The 24,137-nt window shown below is 34.1% G+C and overlaps 3 protein-coding genes across 3 annotated transcripts; 1 reads left to right on the forward strand and 2 right to left on the reverse strand.

The window, feature by feature from the left end:
- Positions 1–1,434: 1,434 nt before the first annotated feature.
- LOC142169809 (uncharacterized) lies at positions 1,435–2,190 on the reverse strand. Its single transcript, XM_075231728.1, has 2 exons — positions 1,795–2,190; positions 1,435–1,494 (listed from the first exon to the last, which is right to left on the reverse strand). Exons 1-2 carry the CDS (start codon positions 2,188–2,190, stop codon positions 1,435–1,437), a joined length of 456 nt encoding a protein of 151 aa, XP_075087829.1.
- A 9,602-nt stretch (positions 2,191–11,792) lies between these two features.
- On the forward strand, positions 11,793–18,370 carry LOC107769784 (2-oxoisovalerate dehydrogenase subunit alpha 1, mitochondrial-like). The gene is made up of 9 exons (XM_016589040.2): positions 11,793–12,275; positions 13,968–14,105; positions 14,354–14,536; positions 15,914–16,071; positions 16,164–16,263; positions 16,666–16,777; positions 17,055–17,194; positions 17,768–17,950; positions 18,037–18,370. Exons 1-9 carry the CDS (start codon positions 12,075–12,077, stop codon positions 18,202–18,204), a joined length of 1,383 nt encoding a protein of 460 aa, XP_016444526.1. The 5' UTR covers positions 11,793–12,074; the 3' UTR covers positions 18,205–18,370.
- A 2,094-nt stretch (positions 18,371–20,464) lies between these two features.
- Positions 20,465–23,489, reverse strand: LOC107769782 (small ribosomal subunit protein bS6c). Its single transcript, XM_016589037.2, has 2 exons — positions 22,969–23,489; positions 20,465–20,923 (listed from the first exon to the last, which is right to left on the reverse strand). The coding sequence occupies exons 1-2, from the start codon at positions 23,326–23,328 to the stop codon at positions 20,684–20,686; spliced, it is 600 nt and encodes a 199-aa protein (XP_016444523.1). The 5' UTR covers positions 23,329–23,489; the 3' UTR covers positions 20,465–20,683.
- Between the last annotated feature and the right edge of the window lie 648 nt (positions 23,490–24,137).

Here is a 24,137-nt window from a genome sequence, read left to right on the forward strand (position 1 = left end):
CCGAAGCTGACAACTGGAAGGAGCAATTTGAGAGTATTCAACTGGAGAAGGAAGTTTTGGCTGAAGCGAAGAATGCCTTGGAGAAACAAGCAAAGATGGTTGCGGCTGAGTTAGCAATTGAAAATGCATCTTCAAGTCAAGTTGGCAAAGACAAGGATATCCTTGAGTCTTCATTCACTGAGCAGCTTTCGAAAGTCACTGAAGAGATAAGGGGTCTGAAGGAACTTCTTAACCAGAAAGAGACTTATTCCGGAGAGTTAGTTCATTCTCTTACACAAACTCAAGAAGATCTCAGTGCCTCTTCTGATAAGATCAAGTTCTTGGAGAGTTCTCTTGCCCCTTTAAAGACTGCCTTCGATGCTTCCAAAGTTGAGAAAGAAGAGCTGAAGGCTGAGATTGATCATTGGGAGAAAGATTATGAAGCTCTTGAAGATAAGTTGACACTCGATGTGAGTTGGGCTTTTTTGAATACCCGCCTCGAAACTTTGATAGAGGCTAGCCAGGAAGGCTTCGACCTGAATGTTAAGATTGCCAAAGCTAAAGAAACGATTAAAAAAACTCAACAAAGTCAAAGATTTTCCTCACCTGAGATTGATGTTTCCGAAGGTGACGATCCTATTCCTGGTGAAGTTAGTGCTCAAACCCCTACTCCCCAAGCTGAATCTTCTCCCGTTACTGATGATGCCACATTGGATGTTGCCCCTTAGTTTTATTTGAAACTTTTTGATGGGAAGTTTTTTTTTCTTTTTGGAATGGATGTTAGTTTTTACCCCTATCTTATTTTGGGGTTTGATAACAAACAAGTACCTTAGTTTTGGCCAAGTTTAATATATAAATCTTTGCTTATTTTGATGTTGAGTTTTTTTTTTTGTACTCTTTGGCTTTTAAACATGCATTTAAAATGCTTTAATATTTCGTAATTTTGATAGACACGAATTTTTATAAAAGATGGCCCTTTTATAAGTGACACTAATGAAGAAGACGTCTCAACTTCATATTGGTGTAAATATATGAAAGTAGTAGAAAAAGGAATACTTTAAGGAAGTTTCATGAATAATTTGAGGAGGTTTCATGCTTTGAACTTTCAAATTTTATATAACACTTTTCATGTATACAAATAGCTTTTTGTACAACATCTACAATTATTTCATAACTATTTTTTTTGTAACAAGTTTCAAAATTTCGGGTCTATTTAGTAACCCGCGACTAATTATTGCCCTTAACCTATCAACTCGTAGGAACTTGAAATATATCTTGTGTCCATCTTGTATCTTTCCCACGAGTTTATACCTTATCAAGGCTATTTTAAAGGTTTTTGACTCAGGCTTGTTTTTTGGCTCTTGGTTAGCTCTTGACTTTTGACTTTTGGGCTGATCCAGGCTTGAATTCTGAATTTTAGTCTTCTTTGCCTTTATATATACAATCCCCCAAGTGTTAGAGCTTTGAAATATGAAATCTCAAGCACTTGATTGTTCCTTCCATTTGGTCCATTTCCTGAAAAGGAAAATACATACGGGACTCAGAGTTATACATTTAGATGATGACTGCTTAACCCTTTTTATTCCATCAGAAAGGTTATAACCTAGACCGGGAATAATTCTGTATTCCGCGTGTCTTTCGGGTCTAATGTCATCATTTGGTATGGGCTAGCTTTTTGCCTATCATCTAAAATTGTTAGTATAATTTAAAAGAACAAAATAAAATCACAATTGAGCGATACCTAACAGTGGGTACTTCCTTTGCCTAGAAGTAATACTTTTTTAAATGAACAACATTCCAATTCGACGGTAGTACCTTGCCTTCCATGGTTTCCAACTCATAAGCCCCTTTTCCAGCGATGCTTTGAATCTTGTAAGGACCTTCCCAATTTGAACTCAACTTCCCTGCACTAGTTGCTTTTGTTGTTTGAAAAACTTTTTTGAGAACGAAGTCTCCAATCTTGAAGTATCTAAGATGAGCTTTCCTGTTGTAGTATCGCTCAATAATTTGCTTCTGAGCTTCCATTCTTATTAGAGCAGCTTCTCTCTTTTCCTCGAGTAAATCTAAATTCGTTCTCATCTCTTCACCATTTGATTCATCAGTTGCTTGTGTAAATATCATACTTGGATCACCTATTTCAACTGGAATTAAGGCTTCAGCACCATAAATAAGTGAAAATAGAGTCTCTCCCGTGCCTATCTTTGATGTCATTCGATAAGCCCATAATACTCCTGGTAGCACCTCAGGCCACTTGCCTTTTGATTCCTCTAATCTCTTCTTCAAATTATTAATGATAATCTTATTTGTTGATTCAGCTTGTCCATTGGCCATGGGGTGATAAGGTAAGGAAGTTATTTGTTTAATCTGCCAACTCTGAAAAAGTTCTGTGACTTTCGTGCCTATGAACTGTGGGCCATTATCACATACGATTTCTCTTGGCACTCTAAATCGGCATATAATGTTTCGCCAAATAAAGTTTATGACTTCCTTCTCTCGTACCTATTTGAAGGCTCCTGCCTCTACCCATTTAGAAAAATAATCTGTTAATACTAACAAAAACCGTACCTTTCTTTTAGCTTGTGGCAATGGTCCCACGATATCCATCCCCCACTTCATGAATGGCCATGGAAAAATAATCGTATGTAATAGCTCTGCTGGGCGATGCATGTTATTGCCATATAGTTGGCATTTATCACACTTTGCCACAAAACTTTCTGCATCTTCTTCCATTTTCGGCCAGTAGTATCCTGCTCTAATTAAAGTCTTTACCAAGGATCTTCCTCCTGCGTGATTTTCACAATGTCCCTCGTGTACTTCTCTCATCACATATTCTGTCTGAGCAGGTCCGAGGCATCTTGCTAAAGGTCCTCCGAATATTTTTTGATATAAATTTTCTCGAATTAAGCAGTAACGGGCAGCTTTTCGTCAAAGTAACTGAGACTCTTTCTTGTCTTCAGGTAAGGTTCAATACTGCAAAAAATTAACAAATTCGTTTCTCCAGTCCCAAGTTATATTATTGAAATTTATCTCATTTTTATCTTGGTCGAGTGCTGAATGAAACAAATGTATTACGATAGTAATTTTTGCATTTGTTATTTCCGTAACTGACGCGAGATTCACTAGTGCATCTGCTTCCGCATTCTCTTCCCCGGGTATTTACACAATTTTCCATGTCTGGAATTGTCTTATCAATTCTCGTGCCTTTTCCAAATGTTGCTACATTCGTGCCTCTCTAGCTATATAAGTCCCCTGCATCTGGTTAACTACCAGCTGGGAATCACTTTTAATTATGATTTACTCTATAGCCAATTTTAGTGCCAGTTCCAAACCTGCAATTAAAGCCTCATACTCTGCTTCATTATTAGTAATTGGATAGCATTTTATTGCTTGTCTTATACTTTCTCCCGAAGTTGGTATTAAAATGATACCTAAACCTGCTCCTTTAACATTCGATGAGCCATCAGTAAATAAAGTCCATGTACCTGGACTAAATCCGGTGAATACATGTAGTTCCTTTTCTGTTTCAGGAACTATTTCTGTGCTAAAATCCGCTACAAAATCTGTTAAAATTTATGATTTTATTGCAGTTCTAGGTTGGTACATAATATTATATTCATTGAGTTCTATAGCCCATTTAGCTAATCTTCCTGACAATTCTTGTTTATGTAGTATATTCCTTAGAGGGTAAGCAATTATTACAGAGATAGGATAATATTGAAAATAAGGTTTCAACTTTCTAGATGCCATAACTAATGCTAAAGCAAGTTTTTCTAAGTGAGGATATCGAGTCTCAGCATCTAACAAAGATTTACTAACATAATAAATTGGAGATTGTTTACCTTTATCTTCTCGTACTAAAACCGTACTTACTGCCATTTCTGATACTGCGAGATAGACGAGTAGCCTCTCTCCATCCTTTGGTTTAGCTAGCAGGGGTGGATTTGATAAATATGCTTTTAAATTTTTAAGGGCGTGTTGACATTCATCAGTCCACTCAAACTGATTTTGCTTTTTCAATACTGAAAAGAATTTTAAACTTTTCCCCGATGATTTGGAAATAAATCTTCCCAAAGCTGTTATTCTCACTGTCAGCCTTTGTACCTCTTTTTTGCTCGTGAGTATATCTGGAATTTCTTCAATGGTTTTGATCTGCGTAGGGTTCACTTCAATACCTCTGTTAGATACAAGAAAACCTAAAAACTTACCTGAAGCCACGCCGAAGGCACATATTTCTAGATTTAATTTCATATTATATTTGTGAAGAACTCTGAAGGTGCTTGAAAGATGTTGAAAGTGATCTCCTACTCGTGCAGATTTGACTAGCATATCATCAATATAGACTTCCATAGTCTTTCCCATGTATTCTTGAAATATTTTGGTCACCAATCTTTGATACGTGGCCCCAGCGTTTTTCAAACCAAAAGGCATAACTTTGTAACAATAAGTCCCCATGTCTGTAATAAATGAAGTTTTTTCCTCATCTAGGGGATTCATCTTTATTTGATTATAACCCGAATATGCATCTCATCCTGAATCACTTGATTTTTGAAAGAGCCTTGCTTCCTCTTCTTTTGCTTGACAGGTAGGTACGAGGGATCTTCATTCAGTTTGTGAGTCATCTCATCCGGGGGTATACCTGTCATATCTGAATGCGACCAGGCAAAATAATCTTCATTAGCTTTTAAAAATTCAACTAACTTACCTCTCATTTCTGGGCTCAGCTTCGCTCCAATATAAACTTTTCGGTCTAGCCATTGCTCGAATAGTACAACAACTTCAAGTTCTTCAATCGTTGTTTTGATATTTTCATTCTCCTCTAGTTCTTGAATGACATCAGGTCTGAAATCTACATCTGTTTGCCTTGAGCCACTTTCAGCTGAGATCTGATTTACCACATCTTCGACGGGATTCTTGTTCGTATCTTCATTCATCGTGCACGAATCTACCACTGAATTAATATTTTTAGAAACTGTTGATCTTCGTGGATTTGCCGAATTCCCCATTGTGAAGGAAACTTAATGACTTGATGTAACGTATATGGTACAATATCCATGTCATGAATCCATGGCCTCCCAAGAATCACATTATAAGCCATGTCCATGTCTATTACTTGGAATTTCGTATCCTTGATAACTCCTTCTGCAAATGTGGTAAGCACTATCTCCCCCTTTTGTAATAACGGTTGAATTATCGAATCCAGATAAGGATCGTGCTTTTGGTACTATCTTGTTGCCCATTTGCATTTCATTCACCACTCTTAGAAGAATAATATTCATGGAGCTACCTGGATCAATCAAAACTCGTTTTACATTAGTATCATGTATAAGTAAATATATTACCAGTGCATCATTGTGAGGTATTATCAAGCCATTTGCATTTGCATCATCAAATGTTATATTATCTTCTTCCAAAACTTGGCGAACTCGCTTCCCCTGGGTCACAATGAATTTTGACGTCTTTTTCGCAGCTGTGTATGTTACACCATTGACTTCTTCCCCTCCGCTTATCACGTTAGCTGTTCTTTTTGGAGACGGAGGTTTTAGAGGTTCTTGTCTATTTTTCATATAAGATTGCTTGCCTTTCTTGCTAAATAAGTCGGTTAATAACCTTGCTTTAGCAAATGCTCTACTTTACCTTGTAATCATCTGCAATCCGCTGTTTTATGGCCATGGTCATTATGAAACTCGCATCAGAAATCTTGATTTCTTCTGCTTGGGGTTTGATCTCATTTTCTTTGGCCACCGAACCTTATCTCCCATACTCCTTAAAATATCTACCAACTCAGATGTGCTAATATTGAAACTGTAATCACCAATCCTTGTATTCGTGTTGGTATCTCTATCACGTACATCTCGTTCTTTTCTGAACCTGGATGATGATCCCGCATCTCTATTCCTCGATCTAGGGTTAGACCGTACATTTTCTGGTTTGGATCGTGAGTCCCGCTTTGCGGGTCCCATATAAGGCTCGTACCTATTTTTACCAGACCTTTTTTCAAACCCTGACCGCCTTGAATTTGTTCTTTCATCAACCCTTGACTGTGCGACGATGTCTTTTTCAATCCGCAACTTGGTGATGTACCTGTTATATACATCGTTCCATGTTGTAGCAGGGAATTCTCGTAAGCTTTCCTTGAGTCTTCTCGTGGCTTCTGAGCTCTTTTCATTCAAATTACTTGCGAACGCCATGGCTTCCCAATTATCAGGTACTCGTGAAAGCATCATTCTTTCACATTGAAATCTATCCACAAATTCCTTGAGTAACTCAGTATCTCCTTGTTTTACCTTAAAGATATCTTCCATCCCCTTTTTATCTTTTTGAGCTCCCGAATGTGCTTTTATGAATAAATCTGCAAACTCAGCAAAAGAATCAATAGAATTTTTAGATAAAAGAGAATACCATGTTAATGCCCTTTTCGTGAGTGTTTCTCCAAATATTTTGACCAAAACTGACTCAATTTCTTGTTTGGTCAAATCATTGCCTTTTACGCCTGTTGTGAATGCAGTTACGTGATCTCGTGGGTCAGTTGTTCCATCATATTTTGGGATGTCAGGCATTTTGAACTTCTTAGGAATGGGCAGTGGGGCCGCGCTCGGGTTCCAAGGTTGTTGTGAATATTTATCGATATCCACTCCCTTAATCACAGGTGGTACGCCAGGTATTTGTTCTATACGGTCGTTTTTCTCTTTCATCTGTTTTTGCAAAGTTAGTACCAAATTTTGTAAATCAGAGTTATTTGGTGTACCTGACCCCCCATCACGTGATTCAATAGGAGTTCCCCCGCTTCCTGAATTGGCAAGCCTCGAGCGTGAATTTTCTATAGTTGTCGTATTATTTGGGGGAGGAGTTGGTGGTGCAGTTGGCAATCCCCTGACAAAAGCTTGGATAGCATTGTTCACATGTTCAGCTATAAATTATTTTAAAGCATCTTGCTCGGCAGTCTGCTCGTCTCCATGTTGTTCATTTGTGTGAGACGAGGATCTTTCAGGTGTTTCTTCTCGAGAATGATGTGGAGATTCCTGTGGTGAAGGAATTGGAGGGGATCCTCCCTCCTGTTGGTTATTTTCGTTGACAGTTGATATAATTTAGTTGTGAGAAAGAAGGATTTGGAAAGTAAAAAGATTATTAGATTCCCGGTAACAAAACAAATTTGTTTAACCAAAAAAATAAGATCTTTAGTCAAAGCCTATTTTTAAAAGAACTCGGGTTACTGATAACCAAATAATTCCCTACTTCCTCAGTAATTTACTTAGAAGGAAATAAAGTTGACAAAAAGTAATTAAAAAGAAAGAATAATTGATTGTCCTGAATAAGCAAGTGAAAGTGAATATATTTCGATAGTACTCCGAACGTATCTTTACAAATGAGATTCTCCTCCCTTATATAGGAGTTTACAAATATAACATTTCCTCCTATTTATGGCGGAATCATTATGAGCTTTAACATCATTAATTGTACGTTATGATTGGTAATCGTAACTGTCTATGAAGATTTTATAACGATTTTGATTCCCCTTCTTCATTAATTGTAGGTCCGTGAATCTTCCCTTTTTCCAGTCTTGATTCATTCCGCTCGTGCCTCTTCAGCAATTGTTTTAGGTTCGAATATTGATTCTCCATTATCTCGTGGGTGTTTGCCTCGTACCTCTTGCGCTTCATACATCTTTTAAATGAAATATGTCAGTTGTCATTTCCTCATTGTTCCACGTATCATGCTCTGTCAGCTAAATATAATTCCGCGTGTATCATTTATTTACCACCAATACAGGGAGCAGAGGAAAAGAAATCGAATCCGAAGAACATAGGCTTTCATTGAAAAAAATTAAAAAATTGATACTATTCCTGTTTCAAATTGAATGCGCATCTATTCGTTTTAGTTTGTGTAATTAGTTCGTTTTCTAGGTGTGTTTGGTTTAGAGAAAAGAGATTATTTTCTGAAACCAATCTGTCTGTCTGTCGGCTGTATAAATATTTATAAATTAGTATTAAAAAATATATTAAATATCTATAAATATTTAACTGTAAATCAAGTCTTATTGTAGTACTTCCACTGATCTATTTCACTTGGTCATGTTTATCTTCTACACGCCCCTTAAGAAAATATTAAATACAAAAATAATTTGGCTAACTTACCCTTATTTATTTTCTACCATATTAATATCTCTCCTTATTTATTAGAATAAGATAAAAGATGAAAACTGTTAATTATTCTATCTTACTTTTCTAAAATAACAAGTATTTTGGACCAATTATTTTTAATTACTACAATAAGTAAAATAGATCGGAGGAAATATTAATTCAAAATATGTAATTGTAGGAATGTATAAATTTCAAATTATAATTACACCTTCCCACTAACGTCTTTTTTAGTTTACAATGTCACCTCAAGGAATTTTTCATGTTAGGCTTCTAGCCAGTGGCGGATTCACCCTTTAGGATGGGGTGGTATGACACCCGCTAGGTTAGTAAAATTATTCTATATTTATGTAGAAATTTTCTTAAACTAGGTTCAATATTTGATCCTGTCACCTCCAGTCGCAAACTAGATAAAGGTGTCATGACTGATATACCTTTTTAAAAGCTTTTCTCGTGTGTAAAATTCAAGTTTGAATTTATCTTGAATCTTATTTGACTTTCCCTTTTGTGCTTTTTATTTCCTTTGTCCCAGTTATTTTTCTTTTTGGATACCTCCCAACTTTCTCTTTGTTGTTTATTATTTTTTATATTTTTTTTCCACTATTCTATTATTTTATTTGTGATCTTTAGCAAGAACACTCATAAAAGAGCATCCAAAATTTAAAAATTTTCATAAAATAACTCTTAATCACAAATCTTTTAGTTTTTTTCTTTCAAAATAAAAAAAACTTGGGTCTTGATCGGAATTTTTGATTGAGATAAAATTTAATTTTTGTAATTTCTTTTTTCTATTATAACATAAAAAAATGTGCTATTCTATGGTTCTTAAATATAATTTAAATCTCTTTACTATTAAATTATGATGAATATTTCAAGCATTGCCTAAAAAAGTATGAGATTTATGAATTTAATTTTTGGGATCTTGTAGTTTATTTAATTTTACATTTACCTATGGGGTATAATTTATCTATTGAAAATAATTTTTTTATTTTTCTTATTCTGATTGATGGAATTCCCTTATGAAGATGTTATTTATTTGTGCATATTTATTTTTAGCATAAAAAAAGATGTATTTTTCTAGTGAAAATATTGATTTTACTTATATTTTTAATAATAAATGTATGATTCATTCTTTAAAATGCTTATGTCATTTGCTTAGATGTAATTTTCATACAAAAAAAAATAATATACCTAGTGAAAGCTCACAAGTAGGGTCTGAAAAAGAGATGTAATTTTTATATTTGTAAATAAAAAATACCTATTAAATTGCCCGAATAAACTAAACAAAATGAACCTAACAAACGTTTCGAATAAACTCTATATTGATTATCATAAGGTGTACATTACAGGAAATTGTGGCACCCGCCACCTTCAAATCCTAGATCCGCGTAAATGACCAACCAAAGTTTTGATGTTTGGCCCTGACGTCATTTGCAAATACTTTCAACTTTCGGTAGGTACATCTTTATGATTTTATTAATGCGTAGCAGACGTTGCATAGTGTAGTTATACTGAAAGGGTTTTTTTGCTTTTGATGAAAAAGGAAATGTCTTTCTTTTTCTTTTTCCATTTTTGTGCAAGCTATGGGCAAGAACAGAGGAGGGGAGTTGGGGACTTTACCAAGTTAAGGAAAGGGTAAATGTTACGATCATCAATTATCTCCGTCTCATTTATAGTGCGCACAGTTAAAGTCAAAACAATTTAGATTTTGAGTGGACCAATCCACCTCGACATCGACCCATTAACTTGTAGGACAATTTTTTGTAGTAATATGTTGCAGAGGCATGCAAGAATTAATGCAAGTAAGTCCTTGCACATACATTTCACTTAAAAAAATATTATAGTTTTGTGAGCGGGAAAATTTTGCTCATTTTAAAAATTGTTTAAAAAACTTACAAAATTTTATGGACAAACACATTTTTGAAAAAAAAATTTATAAACAAACGGGGCTTAAATAAGTGTTTACCAATCCCTTAAACTAAAAATAATTGATAGGTATATAATATATGCATAATCTATGTATTATTTATAATTTATATGTACCAACTAGAAAAAATAAAGCTGAATTGAACTGACTAGTTGCGTAAATATCCCATTTTTTCATCGCTACTTTTATATGAGCATCTTGGTACCTAATCTATATGGTCTGTATGTTGTTTTGTCCCATTCTTTTAATAGTAGTAAGTAGTGTTTTGTACCCGCCCGCCTAATTTTGTAAATTAAAAATAGGGATTTTTATACAAATAGTCGGTCTATTTATTGTTTACTTTTTCTAGCCATATACATAGATTATACATTGAATATACATAATTATACACATATAATACATAAATTATGCACATATTATACATCCACCAACTATTTTTAGTTTAAGCAATTGGATGGACGGCTTTTTGGGTTAATTCTTCTTAAAAATAGCCGTCGAATGTATAATATATATGTAACTAAGTATAATTAATGTATAATCTATGTATACCGGTTAGAAAAATAAACAGTGAATCTCGCTGACTATTTGTGTAAAAATCCTTTCTTTTAATGTGCGCATAATTTAGTAAAGGAGTCGTTTAGTCTGCAAACAAGTTATACTAAGATTATAATATAAGAATTAAATAATAATGAGATTATTTCATGAATAATTTTTTCCTATAGATATTTAGTGTATTAGATTAAAAATGAGATATACATGATTTAAAATAAATTATGTGCTTGATTTTACATTTAATAATCTTGGATAAATTTTATTTTTACATTCTTAAAGGACTTCGGAAGAAGAATCTTCGAGTCACAAAAATTTATCGTCTAATTTAGTTATACTGGGATTCGCTCAAGATAGCTATATTAAAATCATAACTATATAAATAATCCCAAATTACTTATATGAGAATAAAAAAATTTCAACCAAACATAAGATAAAATAATATCATCATTTATCTCGAAATTATTATCATTATTCCTTTGGCCGAACCATCCTAACTTTTTTAAAGAGAAAAAGGTTAGATTTACTTTCGAATATTGTCTACATTTAACATCCGTTATATTATCCGGCCAAATTTAACTCTACCTCTCGCAAATTTTACAAAATTACCTCTAACCCTAGAGCCACAATCTCTTAAAAAATAGCCACAATCTTGTAATTCCTTTGTAAAGCTAGCACCCTCCTGGTAGATCTCAAATGGAATCTTATTTTTAACATCATTAATATTTTAACACAAAAAAAGAAAGAAAGAAAAACCATGTGCCTAACATATGATTCATTTACTGCCTTTTCTACTTGGCTCAAAATCGATTATCATTTATAAATCATTTTGGATGAAATAAAACCTATCCATATAGCTCTAAATCTTTCCCTAACCACTAACATGAACATAAATTGAAGCTCTCTTATTCCATTATTTCTTTTTTCCTCTCTCTGCGACCTATGTTGATAAAATATTTCTTCTTAGTTCAGATAATTACTAGTTAATTACACATTCTTAATATGCAATCTCCCTATATGTTATATAATGTTGTATCCCTTTATAATCACGTATCCTTTTTCCTTTTCCTTTTCCTTCCCTATTTTTATGTAGCTAAAGACATTTTCAAAGTGTACATTTATTATATTTGACTTTATTTTAGTGCATACAGTTATTTTAAAACCGAATTTCTCTCTATCATTTTTTGGTTTTCCGTCGGTGTCCGATACCCGGATTTGAATCCCAAATTTCTTTCTATTTATTTGAAGGGGAGCTTTGGAGCAACGATAAAATTGTCTGCGTGTGACCTATATAGGTCACGGGTTCAAGCCGTGGAAGTAGCCACTAATGCTTGAATTAGGGGAGTCTGTCTATAACTCTATATCCTAAAGAGGAAACTCGTTCGTCCTTTAACAATATTGGAGTAGTGCATGTTTAGTATTCTTCAATATATAAAACCAATCTTCTAGCTCTTTTCTTTTCATTTCTCCCACAAGCAACATCAATGGCCATTTGGATTTCAAGATCAATTACAAGAATCTTTAACCATTCTCTTCAAAGGGCTTGTCCCTTGTCTCTTTTCCACCAGAGAAGTTCAAGGCCATTTTCCTATTTCGAGTCCACGAAAGGAAGAGAGCAAATAGAGTGCCCACACAACTATGAGAAGGATAATTATCATGTTGAAATTAATCTTGATGAGAACCAAGTAATGTTTGTTCACCTTCTTCTTTATACTATTTCCATTTTTATTCCACGCTGATCAATGTATAATCTTACTTTATTTTGTATTTTACTCCCACAGTGATATACTGACGATATGAATTTTTTTACACCTTTCTGGTAAGAAAAGATACAAGATTAACGCTCTAAAAAAATTACACTAGCAATGTAATTTAGGAATAATGGATTATCACATGTTAGCTGCTTTGTTTTTCATGTAACTAGTTTTCATTTGTTATGAATAATTTAATAAGTAGTTATGTTTTAATAATTAATATGATTGTGTTTAATTTTTTACGCTACTCACATATAAAAATACCAAAGGGATTACTAGCTACTTCCCCCATTACCTCCATTTCTAGAAAACTCACACCCTTAACACTGAGACCGCACCTTATTTATTTAATGTACATGTACCCTTTAGGTGGTAATATTATTCACTTTGAGTTCTAATATTATTCATAGGTTTAAATATTCTTAATTCCTTATGAGAAATTTGCTTCGGAAAATTAAAATTTTAATAATGATCCTAATTTACACAATGAGCACAGCATTGGTAAAATTGATCTAATATACTATTATACTGTACACTCCTTTCATTATAATCCCTTCATAATGCACTCACTGATGATAATTTAATCTGATAATAAGTCAGTTATAAAAATAAAATGACTGCGTTAATAGATTAATTCTCCTTTATTCGACCAGCCCCTTTGCAACGTTTCTCAATGGTACTATGGTAGTATGACAAGGGACTAGTAAATATATAAAGGGCGGTTTTCTGATCATATTCAACATCAAATTAAATTGGATGAAAAAAGAATGGTTTTGATAGTCTTTCTATCTCAAATAAATATAATGCAGTATCAAGATATAAAAGTAATTTCGTCAAAAATATTTAAAATGAGCCACTATTAATTTCACAAATACCCCCATTAGTTATTTTGTTACAGCAGGATTATTTTATTTTCTCATTCTAAATCTTTCCTTATGCACCTTAAATACAACTAGTACTATTTTCAGCTTGTAAAGTAGAGAAATGTATATTTTTGGTTGCTTCCAAAAATAATAGCGGACAATTTTTTTTTTGTTGTTAAAGTATATATGTGTATTATATAAAAAAAATTACATATGTTATATATATTCTCGGCTAGCAAATGCAATTAATATCAAACAACCAGCCAATTTTCTATTTTGCCTTGTAAAAGATGAATGAAATGAAAATCTTGGATTAAACCAGCTCAAAGAAGGGCTTAACATGGTGTGATATTATGAGTTTTGGGCTAAACACATACAATTTTTCCCAAAAGACCTCACATCATTAATAGATTCATATATCTTATATGTAGCTTTCCAATTTTTCAGCTACCAATTATTCACAAACCCGATAGAAATAAAGAACTACGGAGTATTTTTCCTCCCTATTTTCTTTTTGTGTTTGAGTTATAAACATTATATTCATGTTAGTATCAATCAGACCATGGATTTACTTTGTTTTTCTCTCACTCCTTTTTATGCTAAGAAGTTGATTAAGATGATATTGCGATAATTGTATTCACAAGCTTTTAAACTAGGATAGTTTTATTTTTTGTTTGAAAGAAACATTATGTTGATTTTCATCATTCTGTGAAATTTTTGATGATCCTATTTTCCTAGCTAATCAATACTCCATTACCAGGTCTTGGATTTCCCAGGAGGAAAAATTCCATTTACTTCTCAAATGAAATTCATTCCTGAATCATCCGAAACAAGGTTAGCTTGTTATCGTATCCTTGACAATAATGGCTATCTAATTCCAGGCAGTGTATTCGAGCAGGTAATTTCAATTCGGTAAAAATATTACGTGTACGTTGCATTTACACTAAATCAAATAATGCAGAACATTATTGTCTTTCATATAAATGTTTATCACTTAAATATAGTCAAATGATATGTTTAGTACTCAATTTTAATTTTTAACTGTTAAGGTAAAATTGTTTTTTTTTTTAAAAACATTGGGTGCATGTAAATAGTTAAGTACTAGTAGAAATTAATTTTTAAGTAATGTCGTTTGCTGTTTGGTAGGTGAGTAAAGATTTGGCAGTGAAAATGTATAGAACAATGGTTACCCTTCAAATTATGGACTCCATTTTCGATGAAGCAAAAAAACAGGGCAGGTTATCCTTTTATCTAACAACTGTTGGAGAAGAGGTCATTAACATAGCTTCTGCTGCTGCCCTTACCCCAGAAGACATTGTGTTGCCTCAGGTAATTCGGCTGTCTTAATTCTCCAGCTCATTTTACTATCACATCACAATAAAATGCACACAACTAATTAGCTAGTTACAGTGGCGTACGCAAGAATTTTAGCAAGTAGTGTCAATATTTGAAGAGTCCATTACTTATATGGTCACTCAACTACCCGAAATTATCTACCAAATATATCTTTCTTTCGTTTGTAACAACAAAGTCACTTAATTATGTCAATAACACTCAGAAGGTCACTCAACTAGATTTCTCAAATTTTTGATCGCCAAATACCTATTTTACCCTCTAAATTATCAACTTTTATCTTCTTTTTATTTTTTTAGCTTTTTAATATGATAATTTTATATTTTTAATTTATATTATGGACTTACCTTAGAATAAATAAATTTTATTTATAAATTAAAAAAATTAAAATAGTATTTAAGCATATACAATATTGGAATAATAAAATATTGAGCATAGTAGAAAGTTAATTAGAACAATTTGTTCGTAATAATAATTTTGATATTAACAAAAATAACTCAAAAAATTATTTACACAATTGAGAATGAAAGAAAATAAAGGTTTTAAAATATATATTCCACGCACGTACTATAGAAAATAATTATTTAAAATAAAGGTATTTGGTAATATACATTACATATTCTTGAATATTATGCTCAATTATATTATTATTTTGACATTATATATGCTAGAAAAATATTTTTATTTTATAGGTAAGTTCATAATGTTGATTAAAAATAATAATATTGAAAAAGCAAAAGAAGAAGAAGATAAAAGTTAATAATTTAGAGGGTAAAATAGGTATTTGGCGATCAAAAGTTTGATAAATCTGGTTGAGTGACCTTCTGAGTGCTATAGACATAGTTAAGTGAGTTTGTTGTTACAAACGAAAGAAAGATGACTTTGGTAGATAACTTCGGAAAGTTGAGTGACCATTTGAATAATGAACTCAATATTTGAATGAATAAATTACTGTAATAGCAAGCAGTGGCATTTTTTAAATATTTATAGCTAATTTTTAATTTTATTTATTATTTTGTACATATATATTATTTAACAAACTTCGACGAATTGGTGTGCGTAGAACAAGGTGCTACCGGCCCTGGCTAGACAGTAGTAGAAGTAAAATGACACTGATTCTTCAGTACATATTTGAATTATTTTTTGTCTTAATTGTCCCTAAACTCGGCTATTTGATAGTCTTGACCATTGTTCCGTGACATGTCAGGTAAAATGTTATGCCTCAGCCCCCGCCTTTTAATTCGCTAAATGCAAATTTAAATATTTTATTATGAATTTATGATTGCAGTATAGGGAGCCCCTAAAGTTGTTTGGGATTGGGGCGTAATTATTGTTGTTATTGTTTTTTTGCAGTACAGGGAGCCCGGGGTTCTTTTATGGCGTGGCTTCACCCTACAAGAATTTGCCAATCAATTGCTTGGAAACAAGGGTGACAATGGGAAAGGCAGGCAAATGCCAATACATTATGGCTCTAACAAGCTCAATTACTTCACCGTTTCTTCAACTATTGCGTAAGAATCTATTTCCCAATTAGCACATGATTCAGATCATATATATCTCGTCTACTTAAGCAATTTAAGTATATTAATGTTCATTTCTCCAGCACACAGCTTCCACAGGCAGTAGGCGTGGCTTATTCTCTGAAAATGGACAAAAAGGAGGCTTGTGTTGTCACTTATTTTGGAGATGGCACCACTAGTGAGGTGATTTTGGATTAAGTGGGCGTTTGGACAAAAGAATTTATAAAATTCCAAAAAAAGAAAAAAAAAATTAAAGTGAAAATGGTATTTGAAAATTAGAGTTTTATTTGGACATGAATACAATTGGAGTTGTTTATGAATTTTTGTGAGTGATTTGAAGTGAAAATTTTGAAAAACAGTTTTTAGGAGTTTTTTAAATTTCTGAAAAATTCCGAAATTCAATTTCAAGTGAAATTTTAAAAATTTTATGGACAAATATTGATTCCGAAAAAAGTAAAAAAAATTCGAAGAAAAATGAAAAATTACTTATGGCCAAATGGGCCCTAAGTATAATATATTTATCACATTCTTAGTTGAAGATGAAGTGGTGTTTTTTAATGAGATTTGTCTTGAATTTTTTGTCAGGGAGATTTCCATGCTGCTTTAAATTTTGCGGCAGTTCTGGAAGTTCCTGTTATATTTCTATGTCGCAATAATGGATGGGCAATTAGCACCCCTGTGGCTGAACAATTTCGAAGTATTTCCCGAAACTCATACAATCATCAAAACTTAAAATATCTCAATTCTTATATTCATAGCACTCTTTTAATCAATACTTAAAATATTATTATCAACCTTTAATACTCAAAAAATCATCAAAACACTATACGATTTGCTAATATAATATCAATATTTAATGGAGTAACCTTCTTTTTTTCCAGAAAATATTTTCTGAGAACGACTTTCATCATACCAAACATAGTCTTAATACCACATATACTTAACTTATATTCTCCTACATTTCTTTAATGTAGGTGATGGAATCGCCATTAAAGGGCAGGGTTATGGAGTTCGAAGCATTCGAGTAGATGGCAATGATGCTCTTGCAGTTTATAGTGCTATTCGTTCTGCTCGTAAAATGGCAATAAAAGAACAAAGGCCAATATTAGTAGAGGTGTGAAATTCATCTTCTCATATATATGTTGTGATCCAACTAAATATAGTTCAAGTTACGGATCACGTTGAATCTGAAAACATCTATATAAAAACTAAATGGAAACTTAACTACTATTATATTAAAGGACAGCCCGATGCACAAGGCATCCCGTATTCACACAGGGTCCGAGAAACAGAGGGGGAGCTAGACCTTTGCTTACGGGTTCGGCCGAACCCGTTAACTTTTGTCCAAATCCTGTATTTATCTTGTGAAATCTATGGAATTTGTACAAATGATTAATTTAAAACCCAGTAACTTAAAAGAACTAGAATACTAAACACGTAAGCTTCAAATTTTGGTTTCGCCTTTGCCGGGGAAGGGCCGCACCCAAAGGGGTATGATGTAATGCAAGCATTAGTCGCTTCTTAACTCGAACTCGTGACCTATAGGCCACACGAAGACAACTTTACCGTTGCTCCAGGGGCCACTTCAGGAACTTGACTACTATTCAAATATAAAATCTTAGCAGTATTATGAACATATTATTCCTTTAAGGTTTTATGATAAAAACTTCATTTGTTCACTTATTAGGCCATGGCTTATCGAGTGGGCGACCATGCATCATCTGATGATTCTACCAAGTACCGATCCATGGAGGAAATCGAGTACCGGAGAAGACGAAGCTCAGTCGCCAGATTCAGAAAATGGATACAGAAAAATGGTTGGTGGAGCGATGAAGATGAATTCGAATTCCGGGGAAATATCAGAGAGCAGGTTCAAGATTCAAAATCCTAAAATGTGTATCTGATTTTGTTCTATCCTATTACAGTGTTTATTTGTTTATTATCTATTTATTGTAGGTGTTGCAAGCAATTCAAGCTGCTGAGGAAGAAGAGAAACCTCCGTTGGTAGATTTGTTTACTGATGTTTATGACCAGATTCCTTCAAATCTTCAAGAACAAGAGAGGTATATTAGAGATGCTATAAAGAGACGTCCAAAAGAGTATCCTTCTAATATTCCTCTATAGGCTATATATCTCCTCTTGTTGATATATTAATATGGTAATAGATAAGTACAGAAGCTTGCTACATTTTCTAGAATTTTCAATCTGAAATTGCCCCCCTTGAAATCCAGTAATGTCCTAAATGTAATATGATGCAGTAGTGTGTGTGTGTAATCTGAAACTGCACGAACTATCCAAGTTAAATGAAGTTTGAACTCGTTAATCGTCTTTGCAAATGGATGTTGTTGTATGTTCCTAAGGGTGGCAAGTGGACCAGTCCAGGCCTGGGACCGCGGGCCAAACGGGCTAAATGGGCCAGGACCGTTTGGCCCGATTTTAGTGGGCCTGGGCCGGTCCTATGATTTAGCCCGCCAAGGATCGGAACCGGTCCCTTAGCGGGCCAAACGGTCCCAACGGCTATTTTTATTTTATTTAAAAATATAGCCGTTGGCCTGTCAAAAATAGCCGTTGGCTATTTATAAAAAAGTCATTTAATCCCCCCCCCCCGCAAACTTTGTTTTAACCCCAAACTTTTTATACATTTAGTATATATACTATACTATACTATATATACATCTTATATATAGCTTATCGAATATAGCTTATTACTTATATATATATATACTATACTATATATACATCTTATATACTATATATATTCGATATTAAATATTAAATATTAAAATTTAGGTCACAATTCTATAATAAAATTTACAAAGCATTGTCTTAGATATTTTTTTTAACATCCTTTTGTCTCTAATATCTATTTAATTTATTTTTTTTTTTTTAAATATGTTGGGCCCACTTAGTCCGTTTAGCATGCGGGCCGGGACCGTTTAGCCCGGGACCGTTTGACCCGTTAAATTTGGGACCGGCCCGGGTGCCAGCCCTATATGTTCCTACCATAAAGTAGTTTTTATGGCTTCAACTCTATTATATGAATAAAAGCGATGACATATTGTTCCTTTCAATAAGTAATCGACACAAGCAAAAAAAGACGATGCAATCAAGGTAGAAGCAAACTGCAAATAGATAACTGAAGAATTGAGAGTAACATAAACATTTTCTCCTTTAAAAAAAAAAAAAAATCACACTTACTATTTTTCAACAAGAGGGGTTACTTTGATGGTAAGCAACCCCCACTTCCAACCAAGAGGTTGTGAATTTAGAGTCACCCCAAGAGGAAGGTGGGGAGTTCTTGGAGGGAAGGATGCCGAATTTCTATTGAAAACAATCTCTCTACCTCATGGTAGGGGTAAGGTCTGCGTACACACTACCCTCCCCCAGACCCCACTAGTGAGATTATACTGGATTGTTGTTGCCGTTGTACACTTACTATTTTTCATCATTTACTAATAGTAAGAATTAGTGTCAACGATCTATTATATATAACTATAATTTAGTTTTGGTTAACTATAATTAAGTTGACATGGAGCTACTATACGGCCAATACAGCTAGTTGGAAAAACTAATGGGGGATATCCTTTAAAACTAATGATCAAAATAATTACTACTATTTTAGGCTGGTATATCACAAAGATAGAGAACTGTTAGGCCATACACTTGGGTGCAAACGAGAAATATAGTTTCTCAACTTCTATTCTAAGTTGCTCGGACTCGGGTGCGGGAGTCCGATACGAATGCGGATCTAGAGGTCGGATCTTTCATGATCTACATTTTAAGATTCGGGGATATGGATACAGGTAGGGATATGGGTGTGACAATTCGGCTAAAAATAATTCAGATACCTAAAAGTAGAGTTATAAAAGTGTCTAAATTATGAGACATTATGTGGGACATTATGTGGTAAACTTAAGGTATTCCAAGGAGGAAATATTGATCAAGAGGAGAATCCGAGAAGGAGAAAAAAGGAAAAGGCCTGACATAAAAATTTCTATATACAAGGTATTCCATTTTCTTCAATTTCGCCCTAACTTTTGTTTTGATTATCTAACCTGAATTTCTCCGTCGATTTTGGTCAAAGTACCCAAAATCGATTGACCAAATCCGGTACAAATCTCACACCCACACCCCACGTCGTGTCGACACGGGTGCAGCACCAAAAGTGAAGAGTCCGAGCAACTTAGCTTCTATTAGGAGCAAATACAATCAAACAAGCCTCTCACCAGCCAGGCAGCCATAGATCGCGGGAGGGAAGGAGAGAGAAGAGGGAGATTATGTAACTTCTCATGTTTTAAATGGCAATTTTTAAGATCCTTAACGTATGAAATTGGCACCAAAGAAACTAGAAGAAAAGAGATGCACTGTGTACAAGCCTCAGATAGGACTATCAGCTGCTCAATAATTTAACCAATTACAATGAAGCCGAATTGGAGTATACAAAAGCAGAATGTATTTGCAATTTTCAGTAATCTTACAAACATTAGAAATTGATACATTCTGAAAACTTTCTGAAGATAACATTAGTGAGGTGAAATGAGCAATACCTGTCTCATCGCGGTCGTCCCCTTTCACCGCTAAACAAATCAATTAACTAATCTACCTAGTATTTTCTTTTCCTTATTTTGAAGCTGGACGATCGGATAACATCATCATCAGTATTAAGTGTTGCCTCAAGAGCTGTCATGGATTCGGGTTTGGTAAAGTAAGTAAATAGCAAGTAGATCCCGTCCAAGTAAGTATTGGTCTCTCCAGCTTTATTTTTCCTCCTGATGCTGTAGGCTAGGGGAATAACCCCTCGGTTGAACACCTCCACATACATGCCACCACCAGCAACAAGCAACTGTCCAAGGAAAAGAAAAGCAAAAAGACATTGGAAAACACTTGTCTAAGACCCTGTGGTCGAATCTTCTTTCAAAATCAACAATCTTGTGCAGTTGCACTTGAGGGAAAAAGACATCAGGACTTTGTATAGCTTTGTAATGCAAATACTATCAATCTATAATGCACAAAGATAGAGCTATTGACTATATGCATTAAAAGATCAGAATTGAAATAACAATTTAGAGAGCAATTCAAGGCTGAAATCAAAATGATACTGACCGGATGAAATTCTCTGAAAAAGAATCCAAATTAAGGTACTTATTGCTGAAATAAGAAGACATAGCTGATAAAGCAAAATGGTTATGTTCTAATTAAGCATACTTATTGACTTTAGACAGTAACTGGTTGGGGAGGGTGAAGGTGGGGAAGAGATATTGAATCTGAACTGATTGCAAGAAACAAAGTTATTCTGGTCAATCAGAAAAGGGAGAAAGGAAGAGGAGAGTTGTTGCGGCCCTAAAGAAGAAAAGCAGGTTTGCCACACTTTATGTAGGTGGAGACTTTGAGTTGGGTAGTGGAGGCTTAGAGAGGAGTCAGTTCTTAGATTTATCATTAGAGGTTGTATGTCAGTTTATTAAGGAGAAACGAAAGTAATACAAGCCATACTCTCATCGATTGGTTATGGGAACTTTTGGTGATGTGGGCTGAGGGGCGGTTACCAAACGAGAGAAAATGAGATCAGCGCTGCAAAAGGCATTGACGATGAGAGATTCCTATATACAGAAAAGGATAGATGGTAAAGAAATGTGTTTTTTTTCCCTTCCCTCCCCCCTCTTAGGTTGGGCTCAAGTAAGTTTTTGTATGGTAAAATAGAGCAGTTTAGCCGGAAAACAAGCAGATTGGAAACATTAGTGCTCATAGTTCCATCTATTTGACAGTAAATATCTTAAGTAAAATACTACTATAAAATTTGGAAAAAACATAGGTGGGAGGGTGGAGGACAGGAAGATGCATGCTTGTAGTTTCTTTGGTATAAATTTTTAACATATAAAGTTTCCTCGTTTTTCTTTTGGTATATCATGGATTTCACAAACTGCAGAACATTTTCTCCATTCATTTGTCTGTGAAAGATGAGACATAGTTCGTTGTCATTGAGTAATTCTTTTACGTGATTCTATGTAGTTTTCTCCCATTCTTCATCAAATCTCTATCTTTCTAATAGAAGTTGCTGTAGTTTTGAAAATGAGAGGGGCAAATTAAAATAACAAGCTTCAACATAGTGATAAGAGTAATAATGAAGATAGTGATAGCAATCTGTTGATCAAGATATTACATGCCAAGCATGTCTTTTTTCCCTTAAAAGTATTTCCCAGACTAGATAATCCTACAAGTGAATCAACTGTTGAGAGAGAAGAGATATCCCTCCCTCCACTGCTTTGCTTCTCTGTTTCTTTTTCCTTTTCTTCTTTTCTGTTCCTTAACGATCAACTACGAACAAATCTTTGTCACTAATCACAGATCAAACTAAGGCTACTGTACAGAATCATAGCTACTAGCTAGAAAACATAAACGAAGCAAATTTAGATGTTAAAGGTGAAATATCATCAAACATGGTCTATAGGTCATGTTTGGTTAACAATTAATTCAACGAAAGCATAGTACATAAAATGTAGCTTGTCTAGAACGTAAACTTAGAGCGAGACTTTTTTCATGTTTGGTTGAGTCTTCACTATTGTTCATCTCTTCAGCCTGAGAGCTGACAGGAAACACAGCATAAATTATTTCAGCTTACTATTTTCTTCCTGCATTCATTTTCCCTCCCTAATTCTCCAATACAAATGAGGGTAACTACATTCTGTCTCGAGCCTAGTTAAAATGTGCAATTTTCTGAACCATCAATTAACCTAGCCAAAAAATTATACTAATAGCACAGTTAACGCATAAAATCATATTTATATGCTATATCACATACAAATTTAACTTATATACCTAGACAGTATAAGGAATTTTAACAATGCACTAAAATTAAACAATGTACACACATCAATCTACAAATATATATACCTCTTCATACTTCTGGGTAAGAGCGAGTCGCTCATCTTCAGACATATCAGGCCTTAAAACCGCCATAGTTTCATATGGCCTCAATCCAGGAGGGCACTGGGGCTCCTCTTTATCTTCAACAGCGGTAATGCCCGACCCGGGAGCAGTTGGCGGGTCGTCATCTCCCCCGAACCCACGTTCAAAGAAGGAACCCGAAAATTCTAAAGTCTGAGCCTTCAGAATTAAACAAGAATGGTTCACATTTTTGGCATTGGAAGTTATGGGGAAAGTCGAGAATGGGTGAAAATGAGAAAGCGTTAAGAGGGGGTTCAATGAAGAGGGTGTGGAGGTCAAAGCTGGGGATAGTGAAGAAGAGAACATTTTCTTGTGACTTGGTTTTGATGTTACTGCATATGGTGAAGGTGTGGACCGAGAGTCGATTAGAAGAGCTGGAAGTGATGAAGAGATTGGATAAGGGGGGAAAGCAGAGTTGGTTCTAGGGTGGCAAACGGGGTGGAGTCGGGATATGGGCGGGTCAAACCGGGATAATGCAAAAATAGAACCGACCCATATTTAATAAGAATAACAAAAAATAAGTTAACAGGTATAATTCATATTATCCATTACCTCTTAAATATGATTACTTTTGAGGAGATTTTTCAAATATAAAATTTAAATCTATTAATTATTTATTTTCTAAGTAGATAATATATTTGACCCATTTTTTAAAAGTTTGTTATCCAACCTATTTTTTAATATATAATAAATGAATAACTATTTTTTTTTAATTATTTTATACTACTAATTGATTTGATGTGTTGGCAGAGAAAAATATACTTTTCTGCATGATTATTTACACCTTGTAGCCGCTTATGCGTGTTTTTACCTTAAATTTAGCCACAATTTAAAACAAGTATTGCAAACCTAGTCATTATTTGCACATAGGCTTCATCTTCTACTTCCTCGTCTTCCTCTTCTTTCCTGCTTCTTCTTTAGCCTCCCTCCTATTCTCATGGACTTAGTTGTCTAAGTTAGGTGCATCAGTTCGAACCTCAAACTAGTAGGTTGCGTTAATTCGAACTACGAAGGCTATTAATTTGCACCAGTTCAAACTTCATAGCTCATACTAGTAGTTTGTGTGGTTTGAAGTTTGGCTAAGGCTAATGTTGCACTAATTTTTAATTTGTGAT

The sequence above is a fragment of the Nicotiana tabacum genome, chromosome 15 (assembly GCF_000715075.1).
Source record: "Nicotiana tabacum cultivar K326 chromosome 15, ASM71507v2, whole genome shotgun sequence".
Taxonomy (NCBI): Eukaryota; Viridiplantae; Streptophyta; class Magnoliopsida; order Solanales; family Solanaceae; genus Nicotiana; species Nicotiana tabacum.